At 36.3% G+C, this 11,434-nt stretch overlaps 1 protein-coding gene across 1 annotated transcript in view; it reads right to left on the bottom strand.

Moving 5' to 3' along the window:
* LOC110025260 (uncharacterized protein At1g32220, chloroplastic) overlaps positions 1 to 11,434 on the bottom strand; it is a 33,604-nt gene that overhangs the window by 1,007 nt on the left and 21,163 nt on the right. Inside the window, exons 3-7 of the mRNA XM_020725631.1 lie at positions 3,184 to 3,277; positions 3,013 to 3,101; positions 1,107 to 1,162; positions 567 to 713; positions 310 to 435 (exon numbers count right to left, since the gene is read on the bottom strand). Of these exons, the coding sequence (XP_020581290.1) occupies positions 310 to 435; positions 567 to 713; positions 1,107 to 1,162; positions 3,013 to 3,101; positions 3,184 to 3,277 (512 nt within the window). The remainder of the gene's footprint in view (positions 1 to 309; positions 436 to 566; positions 714 to 1,106; positions 1,163 to 3,012; positions 3,102 to 3,183; positions 3,278 to 11,434) is intronic.

Here is an 11,434-nt window from a genome sequence, read left to right as displayed (position 1 = left end):
ATATATATATATATTGGTTTATTTGATATGAAATTAAAATAGAATAATAAATTTTAATTAAATTCTAGTTTTTAGGTTTGTTTAGTTAAATGAAAATTAAAATCAAAATCAAACTAATAATAATAAATCGAATATTAAAGTTTTAAAAACCAAAACCGAAATGCACAACCAAATCAACTAAATCTATTTGGTTTGGTTCATTTTTTTGGTTTTGACCAAATGATGCACACCCCTGGGGGATCATTTTAACACTTTTCTCTTTCAAATGATCATGCAAATGTACTAAAGGTAAATTTCAGCTGTAATAACCTGAGTTTGGATACTTTGATAGGACCTCTGATTCTGCCTTTCGCTTTCCAGTGAAGTACCCAGAAGAGAGTAAGAAAGAAGGAAGTTTATAATCATGAACAGAGATCAGCACGAACTTCGGAACACCTTCATTGAAAAGAAATTTAACTCAGAAAAAGAAAAGAGTAACTCAGACAAAGAAATAAGTAAGGTTTGACGTCTAAGTTGCAGAAGATGATGAAATTTTCCTTAGAGGATGAAACCATTATAAAATTTACCATAATCCTTGGCGGCACCTACAGCCAAGATGTTTGCTTCCCCGTTAATCTTCTTCATTTGCTCCTCATTTCCAAATCCCCCAAGAGTAGAAACAACTGCAGTTGTTCCAACCAAAACTTCATCCCAACGTAGATAGAAGACATCTCCTGCATGAATATAATTCAAATTAGTGCAAGACTAATGTGAGAAGATAGGTTTCAAGCTCTCTACAAGGAATGGGACTTAAATATATGAGAAAATATGTTTTTAAGTGGGAAGGTTGAAACACAAGGGTGGTAGAAATTTTATTTGAATTCCAATTTCGAAAGATATTGCAACCCATTAAAAACAGAGTGCCCGTCCTAATAACCCTTGAAGCAAGGACCCCACATGATGTGAGAATATGCTCAAATTACAAAAACTGAGGTTCTTAACCATGCACTGAAATTGAGTACTGTACAAACAAAGCCAAGTGCAACAGCAAATTAAACAAAATGCTAAGAAAAAATAATCATAAAACTTTAAAATAGCAAGAGGCCCAAGCAAGTAAACGAGCATACCTGGCGTCCATGTGACCTGATCAACCCATGGATCAGAATAAGAAGGCCTACCTGACCTGCAACCAGTCCAGCTTTTAGTAAAGGAACCTATGCAACAATAAGGGCGTATTGTTGAAAATAAATAGTTGAAAAAAACTCTCAATAGTCTTCACTTCTCATTGTACAAAAAGGGAGATATATACATTTTCCATAGGCATTACAAAATAAAAATAAAACAAAAAAATTGAAGGTAAAATAATAGGGGACAATGATCCTTTAGGAAAGTACATGGATTGTGATTTTAAGATTATAAAAAGACAAATCTAATGGTATAGAGACCCAATTTGTATATCTTAAGTTCTATTCTATCTAATAGTCATAAGTAAACAGATCTAATGGTACAAAGTCTTCAGTCGTATGCCTTGAGTTTATTGTTATGATTGAAGTAATAATTCAACACTCCCTCTCAAACTGGATAGTAGAAATCTATCATTCCAAATTTGCTTATAATAATTTTAATTGCTGGGCTTCAGAATCCTTTAGCGAATACGTCGGCCTGTCGATTTCATTTGATATTGTCTCGTATCCACATCAGCTCTTTCATCGAGGTCTAATTTTTGTCTTAGTTCAGTTGGAGTTTCACATTGCATGCATTCTGTCATCTTGGTCTCTTATAGAACATCCATAACATATTTTTGTTGGGAGAAACATATAGAAGACCCATTTATTTCCAATGGCATAATGTTTCACAACCATGACATGATCATGGAATCAATTGTTCCCAAAATAATAATTTTGGCTCTTTGGTCTCAGAAGGTATTTTCACAATGAGTTAGATTTTTTCCTTTCTCTTTAGAAATATCTTCATAATTTGGGATTATTTAAGCTATTTTTTTTTTGTCCAAGCAATAACATACTTGATATATCTTGAATTCTCTTTTGGTCTGATTTTCACATTAGTCAAAGCCGATTCTTTTAAAGCGAAGTCGAACCCTGACGTAGTGAATAAAAGCAGAATTTGGCATGAGGGATAAGGTTCGAAGTGAAAACCTTAATCTTAGAGAATAAAAATAAAGGTAGATTGGAAGTGAAAACCCTAACCTTAGAGAATAAAAATAAATGTTGGAAGTCAAAACCCTATTCTTAAAGAATAATAAAAAAAAGTCGATAGTGGAAATCCTGGCTCTAGAGAATAAGAGGAAATGTTGGAAAGAACAACTTACCCTTGCTCTAATACCATATAGAAAATAAAATAATGCAAAAAACTTTCAAGAGTGTTCATTTTTTTTTTGTACAAAAAGGGAGATATATATACATCTCACATAAGCATTACAAAATAGGAATAAAACCAAAAAATGAGGGAAAAATAATAGGGGTTGCCGATCCTTTAGGAAAGCACACGTATTACAATCGAGGGTTATAGAGAGACGATCAAATCGTATAGAGCCTCCATCCATGTGTCTTAAGTTCTTTGATATTCGAGAGCCATATGTAAACAAATCTAACGATACAAAACTTTGATTTGCATGTCTTAAATTCTTTACTATGATTGCAGCATAAATTCAGTACATATGAAATAATACTGCAAAGTTAAGGGGGCATGCATTATGAATGACAATACACCCATAATCAAATTCATAAAATACTTCATACACCGCATAATAGCACAATTAAGAAAAGTGTCAACATGGTCCCCTGACTTTTCGTCAAGGATCATCATAGTCTCAGAGTTTACAAAAATGTCACTTTAGTCCCCAACACTTTTAAAGGTGGCTGAAATAGTTCTCCCTAAAAACTATTTCTACCTATATTAAAAGAGTATGATAACTAATTTGACACTTTTATAGATTTTAGGATTAAAATGAACCATTTAAATAAGAAGGGGACAATTTTAATATTTTTGTAGAATCAAAGCCAACACAAGTACCTGCTTACGCTGACCACTTCAATGCCCTTTGATACTGCAGCCTTGCAAATTGCCGTACCAACAAATCCGGTGCCTCCAAGTACAACAATCTATTCAAAATGTATCAGTAGACTTAGTTGCCACAGGAAATAAATGAGGTATAATTTTAAAGCATAGAACAGAAGACCAAACCCTCTCAGTTTTAACATCAGCTACAACATCAATGGGTGCCGAAATGGAATCCTGACTAATATTCGTCGCAGCGTAGCTACTGTAGACTCTAATTCTGCATAAGCAAGCATGGAGAATTATGTCAGAATTAAAAACACTTTAAATGCCATATTTCTGCAGCAAAGCATAAAATATGCTTCAGATGCGTAAGCATCTGCATCCCATCAAGGCCCAGAATCAATCAAAGAAAAAACAAGGGACATTTTCATACAAAACACCTGATTCCTATTTAGATATATAAAACCTAACTTTTCTACTTTTAATTTATACCACCCAAATCGTTAATACCGCATAAAAAGTACCACCAATTTAACTTTTAAAAAGTGAAATACACCTTTTCAGATAAGGGTGAAATGTTATGTATGTAAAAATTAATTTTAGTCGTTAAATAGAATTAACACAGGAATCCAGTGATCATCATGATTACAGTTTAGAATGACATTTGAAGTTACACTATCCATATTCAGTCAAAGTATTTATGAAATTTGTCAAACATAAAAGGGCAATTTACATACAAAACACACAATTCTTATGTATTTACATAATTCAGAGTGAAACTTTCATATTTACATACATAGCACTTGGTGCTTTAAACCTATGCATGAAAAGATGTATTTCACTTTTAAAAAGTGGTAATAGTGCTATTTTTATGTGCTATTAAAAATTTGATTGTTATGTGTGCAAATATGAAAGTTTAGGTGCTAGATATATAGATAAATAAGAGTTGTGTGCTCTGCATATGTAAATGCCCCAAAATAAAAATGAAAATTGAAGGCACGCTACTTACTAATAGTCTATCTGATCAGGCCTTGATATTTATTTAAATAGAATAGAAAGCAATCAACCCTCACACCTCCCGTCCAACCCTCGATTGACCACATGGATAGAAATGAATTACATGCAAAAAAAAATGTTTTCGATGACAAAGCAAATGGAGCATGTGCACACTAAGTTAGAGAGTGAACTATGAAGCTGACAATGCACTAACCCATACCTTGAATGATTGATTAAATGTCAAAGTGTGATATAAAAAGGTGACAACAATGTCAGCTTGGAGAGAAAACAATAAAATGCAATAAACATGGTTGGCTTCATGTTCTAATATTGGCTTCTTTTGTGATCAGAGGGTGATTGGGAAGACAATCTGCTCGATGAAAAGACAACAAGGGAAGCCAAATCAATGGCATAGGTGCACCAAAAGGGAAGGACTATGGCCTGAAACAACTACTAGCTCTGTTCAGCTAGATTAAAATTTCTAATTAGTGATCAATCAAGTCATTCACGGCTGCTAGTAAGACAAATCAAAGTGACCATAAAAATAGTTAACTAGCAGAATTACTTCTGTAATCTCTACTGGCTAGCAATCTATAAGCTAAGATTTTATGATCAGGTTGAAGATTCCTGGAGGCCTTCTATGATTAAAGTGATCTTATATATAATCGAATTTGATGAAAGTGTTTTTCCTGTAAAGGGGGGAGTAATGAGAGTAAAGATGGAAGAGAGCATACTCGCCATCAATCTTCATTTGATCTTCCTCACCTGAAAGTCATTTTAAAGTATCCACCTAGAATGATTCATCTTCCCCATTCTCGAACCAAAACTCTCCCAATCAAGCTCCTGGTAACTCCACCACCTCACCCCACTTCAATTGAACCCAACCCAGCCCACCATGATAATGATGCTATAATAAGAGGGAGCATATAACACAACTTGAGTAGTAAATCCATCTGATAGAATTCAAGACAGACTTTCCCAGATAAATTAGGCCAAAAACTTGGTTTATTACAATAACATCAAACACTCAATACAAATAAACACTTACAACTCGAGAGGTAGGCGATCTCTCCCTCTCCCAGTTCCTACAATTCAAGAGATGAAGTTTATCTCAAACCCTAACTCTAAGATAAGAACCACTTTCATGCATAACCCTAACCCTAAACTATTAAGCATTATTTATATCAAAGAATCATAAATAATAAAAAACTGAATTGCCCTTAGGCTACACACTAGCATAACAATACTTCCCTCCAAAAAAGACACCTTATCCTAAAGGTAGGAAAAACTACAGCTGCATCAAGCTCCCGCTCGTAAACTAGCTCGATTTTAATTCTCGCCGCCACATTGGCACTCTTGTCATGGCCTTCTTCAACTTCTCAAAAGTTTGGGTCGTCACTTTCCCCTGCTGAAAGTTATTCTTCAATTTCTTCGTCCACAACCACACAATCGAATTATAACTCTTCACGAACTTTCAATAGCATCCTATAAGTACCATAAACCTTCTCAAGCACTTCTAGTTCTTAGGTAGTGGCCCCTCCAACCTATCTGTGACCTTCGATGGATCTGCTGACACCAGGATGTTGCAGTCATTGCTCTCTAAATCCAAGGGAAGCAAATCTTCCATCAACAAAGTGTCTGGTAATATTAAAATCACTCTTTTACAAACTCTCTTGCTCTTCTTCACTAGTCCCGTCCCCATCATGACTCAAAATTTCCTACGTCCACCCTCTCAAGCCCCAATTGTTTTGCTATCTGAGTAGAAATGAAGTTGTGAGTGTCCCCACTATCTATCAACACAACTATATTATGTTGCTTGATCTGCCCCTAAAGTTTCATAGTGTGTTTCGGCACCATCGAGTTTAATAAGACTTCTGCCACACCTAAGTGAGGGTGTTCCTCCGCTTCTATCGCATTCTTCTTTATGTTCGCATCCCCTGCCATCTCGCCACACAATTTCAGAATATATAATGTTCGATCTTTGCAACAATGTCCTGGGGAAAACTTCTCATCAAAGTGAAAGCATAACCACTTGATCCACTTCTCCCAAATCTCTAACTTTGTAAGGCGTTTTAGCGTCGCCGCCAGCAGCGGACCGTTATTTCTTTCTTATAAAGTTTCCCTCTGAACTTCTATTGTTTAAACTTTTGGAATCGTTATGGTTGTAGTAATTCGGTACGGAGTTGAACTTGTGCCGCTCTTAATAGCAAGTTTTATTGCATTTTTATCATCAACCAACTGCAGTAATTCCCTAGTTTCTTCAATCCTCCCACTCTCGGTGGGCAAAGTGATGCTTGAATCACTTGCTTCAACCCTTTCATGAAGTTGCCTTCCAATACTTCTTATGAAATCCCTCACAACCGGCCTAATAATGTCTCAAATTTCTCACTATACGTTATAACGGGTCCTTTCTGGACCAACACAAAAAATTGCTCGTGTAAATCCCCGTCTTGTATGGGTTTGAAGGACTCCAACAATCAGACCTTGAATTTTTTTCATGTTCGGATTGGCTGGCATTGTCCTCTCCATTGATATCATGCCAGAGTCTTTCTTCCCAAATATAGAGTTGTCGCCATAAATGTTTCTTCCTTTGCCAGCTCATTAACAACAAAGTATCACTCCACACAATAAACCTAACCATAAGCATCCTCTCATTCAAAGGTTGACATCTTCAGCTTTCTTATGCGTGAGTCTGCTCCATAATTTCTCAGACCGAAGTTCATTCACCCATAAATTGGGGGTTGGGTTCCCTTCCTCGACCCATATTAATTTTTCTTCTTCCACAAGTCTGATGCACCCCATAATCAGCTCGCCCATCCCTAAAAGCTTCAAAATTGTTTTTTGCCCAAAAGTTTGCTACAATAAAAGGCACTGGAGCGGTTTGTTGCAACCCGATGTCGAGGTCCCACCCATCACTGTTCCATGTTTCAGATCAAAATCCTTCGAATTGATTTTCTTCTCCCTTGAATCACCCGCCATCCCATTCTGTTTGTTGCCTCTAGTTCCAACCTCGATGTCATTCCAATCCTTCTAAGTCCCGACGCTCGAGTCCGCTTCCCATTCCTTCACCTGATCTCACAACTCCAAATCCACCTAAGAAAACAATATTGCTCTATTATCGCACAAATCTTCTGATTATTGTCATTCACATCCAAACATAAGCCATCACTTGATCCAGCCGTAGGTGGTGGAGAGTTTGTGTGGAACTTCACAATCTTCTTTAATATTTTTTATAGGGTTGTGAACCTCCCCTCCATGATTGAGAAACGCTCCTCTATTCGAGATCTCATTTGATTGACCTCTTCCGCTAGTTTTTTTTTTCCTCCAAAGTATCTAGCTTTTTTGTTGCCATTCAATCCACTCCAATTCCTCATGTTGATCACGACGAACTCCACACGTGTTTCGGCAAGTAGCTTCTGCACGCCATGTGAAACTCTAGGTGTTGCGATTATGGAATCCTTGTACGCTCTGTGCAACCCTTCTGTAGCTGCAATCCGCAATTGCAATTGCTTCAACTCCCGTCGATCTGATTTCCAGAATCTTTTTATCCCTGATACAAATTTGAAAGGATTCGAGAAAAATTTTCCCACAAAAATTAGGGCACACATTTTATTTCTATAACATCAAACACTCAAGACAAATAAAAAAAAAAACACCTACAATTCGAGGGCAGGCGATCCCTCCCGATTCCTATAATTCGAGAGGTAGGCAATCTCTCCTAAACCCTATTTATACCAAACAATCATGAATATTAATAGACTAAATTGCCCTTAGGCTAATAAGAGACAACTGCCCTTAAACTAGGCACTGGTGTAACACGGTCCTAAAAACATTTAAGTCAATAAAAAATGCATATCTTGAAATTTTAGATAATAATATCTGGAGAAGCTAGATAAAGAGCCAAAAGCTAAGAATGAAAATAATTTATTGTCACAGAAAAGAAAGTGAGAGCCTAAGTGACTCGTGCAAAATATTTAAGATTACTAATATCATACATCAATTAGTATCATAGCTTGAGTTTTAGGTGGTTACTAATAGTGCGTACAAGAAAACCACCATCTCTATCTCGAACAAAGTTAATAGACAATGAAGAAGAAAGCGACATATCACACTACCATGGCAACATAGATTGATAATTTGTTATCCAATTATTCATCCCTAGGAAAAAAATGGAGGCATGATAGATTAATTAAAGTGATAACCTTTAACTTTGCTCAACTTACAATAGATCCTACTTCAAAGGAGAGATTAGTGAATATTGAACCAATCAGGACGAAAGAGGTAGATATCAATGTTGTCAGGCCATTTAGATCATAGCAAAGCTTTATATCCTAACCCACAACAATACCATTATCATCAAAGAAATTTGTTTAGAAAGAACTTTAGTTGAATTTATTGATGCAATTCTGAGTAAAAAAAGGCCTCTATTTAGAGCCTAAAGGTAGCAACAAAAATAATAAGAGAAATCCTCAGTAAAGTAAGAGAGATCCTATCTCTAATGTTATACCTTTGTAAATCTGATATCCAATAGAAATTAAGTTGAAAATCACAATGATATCTTAGGAGATCTTTTTGATGCTAATCCACATCGCAAGCACTCATGCCCACACCTGAATTTAACCTATCACTTCCCTTTCTTATTCGATCCTCTTGTGTGGTCTTTGGTGAAGCATCTATATACGCTTGGTGTTTGCCCCAACATAGCCTACATATAGTCAGCTAATATTAAGGGTGCATTTGGGACAACTTATTATCGCGTTTGGCATTTTGAAAACGCCGAAATGTGGTTTGATTTAAGCGTTTTACAGGCGTTTTGAAAACGGAATTTTGATTTTATTAAAAAAGCGGGACACGGGATCGACCCCACATCCTGCTTCGAGGGCTGCGTTTGATCGGGAAATACCTCCCGTGCCCTTCTCCGGACGAAGAAAGATGAGCGATCGAGCAATAGGAAGAGGCCGGTAAGTATGCACTCAACAGCATCAGCCACTTCCACGGGTTGGTGAAGAGGGCGGTGTCAGAGAGAGCAAGAAAAAGGAGGCGTTGGATTGGTGGAATGTGGAAGAGGCTGGCTATGCTCCACGAGAAGGACAATCTAGGGTTTACGGTTCTCCTCGTCGACACACTCTAGTTCGGGTAGCGTATTGCTGACGCCTACAAATAGATATCTTCGCCTATTTGATTGTTCCCTTCCCGTGCAGGCCGAATCCGACCGGCTGTAATCTCGAGCTCTGCGGCATTCTTCGGCTGTAGCCATCCCCAGATGTTTTCCCACTTCACCATCAGAATTTACAGGCTAAAATGGTTGAGCTCCTGTTCGAGGATATCTTCACGGTGACCAGAATCGAGCTTGAAGGCAAAAAGTTTGATAAAGGTATCAGACTCTTAGATTTCCTCCATTTTCCCGTCATTTTAGAACAATTTTGTCGGACTGTTAGGTTAGATTTTTCAATAGCAACTCGTTTTTTTCTTTCTTGGATTAGTTATAGCGCTATTTGGCAAGAGAAATCATCGTTGAGTTGCGTGGAATTAGTTCTCAAACCGTAGATATAACATATCTTAACAGCTTATTCAGTTCAGGAACAGAATGATAATTTATCCACAAACAGTTGCAAATCAGTTGTTTTCCAAACGCTCAACTAAACAGTCAGACAACTTATCCAGATCGACAGCTTATCAGGATAAACTGTTTATCTGAATAAGTTGGATAAGCTGCAGTTGCCCCAAATAGATCCTAAATGATGAGGCTAATCTTGTAGAATTTTGAAATGCAGGAAGGGCCTATTGGTATATTTAGCTCGGGAATATTTTTAAACTACTCAAAAAATGATTAATGTTTATTTGGAACAATTAATAAAAATCAAACAAAATTTCTTGACATTAGAAAAAAACAGCCAAGCCTCAAGGTAATTGTTGTAGAACTTATGATAACATTGTCAATGTGAATAAATAGACGCTCGAGCTACTATCATGATTCTTCTAATATGGAGCTTTGTGCAACGGATCAATAGGAAACTTTTGAAGAACATGCCCAAGATTTAATGAAAATAAATACTATCAGTCCTAAATGAAAATACAAAACCCTTCATCATTATTCAACAACAACAACAACAACAACAAAACCATTATCCCATTAAGTGGGGGCGGCTACATGAATATTTTTTCTCCATTGTGTCCTAATTAGTGTCTTATTTTCATTTAAATCTAATAAATTAAGATCATTTTTTATACAATATGCCCAAGTCTTCCTAAATCTACCTCTGCCTTTCTTAACAATCTACCTCTGCCTTTCTTTCTGCCTTTCTTAACATAAGTTGAATCTAAAACATCTACTCTTCTAATCAGACAATCAGATGGTAGACGTTTAATGTGACCAAACCATCTAAGATGACTCTCTCTAATTTTTTCTGTCATTGGAGCTACACCAACCCTATCATGGATAAATTCATTTTGCATTTTGTCTCCAAGTGTAAAGTCACTCATCCACTTAATCATTCTCATCACGACAACACTTCACTTAGTTTTATGCTTCTCTTTTAAAAGCCAACATTCAATGTTATAGAGCACTGCAGGTCTCACCACCGTCTTATAAAATTTTCCTTTCATCCTAAGCGGTACTTTTCTATCACACAATAGACCCGAAGCATTTCTCCAACCAACCAACTTGAATTCTACTAATAACATTTCCATCAATATCACCATCACTTTGAACAATAGACCCGAGATATCTAAAGCGTTCACACCTTTAATAAATTGATCACCCATAGTTACATTTCTGTCACTAGAGCTACTACAAAAATTACATTCCATGTATTCATTTTTAGTTCTACTCAAACGAAGGCATTTAGACTCCAAGGCAGCCCTCCATAATTCGAGTTTTTCCTGAGCTTTTTCTCCCGTACTATCCACTAGAAGAATATCATCAGCAAAAAACATACACGAAAGTACATCCTCCTCTAAGCGTTCAGTAAGACCATCCATAATTAAAGCAAAACGATATGGGCTTAAAGCCGATCCCTAATGTAAACCAAAATGTAAACCAGATGTAATCCAACTGAAATAGGAAAATACTTGGTCAATCCTCCTTCTGTTCAAACACAAGTAACAACTCTAGTATATATATCCGTAATGACTTGAATATATGTCATATCAACACCTTTCTTTTATAGAACTCTCCAAAAAAACTTTCACATGTATCTCTTAGAACCTTATTGTAAGCTTTTTCTACAACAACAACAACAACAACAACAAAGCCTTAATCCCACTACGTGGGGTCGGCTACATGAATCCTTTTTCTCCATTGCTTCCAATATAGTCTCATATTTTCATTTAATTCTAGTAAATTAAGATCATTTTTTATACAATAAGCCCAAGTCTTCCTAGGTCTACCTCTACCTTTTTTAACACAAGTCGAATCTAAAATATCTCGAATCTAAAA

The sequence above is a fragment of the Phalaenopsis equestris genome, unplaced genomic scaffold, assembly GCF_001263595.1.
Source record: "Phalaenopsis equestris unplaced genomic scaffold, ASM126359v1 Scaffold000297, whole genome shotgun sequence".
In the NCBI taxonomy this organism is placed as follows: domain Eukaryota; kingdom Viridiplantae; phylum Streptophyta; class Magnoliopsida; order Asparagales; family Orchidaceae; genus Phalaenopsis; species Phalaenopsis equestris.
Note: the sequence above shows the minus strand (reverse complement) of the source record. Positions and strands in the feature narration are given on the sequence as shown.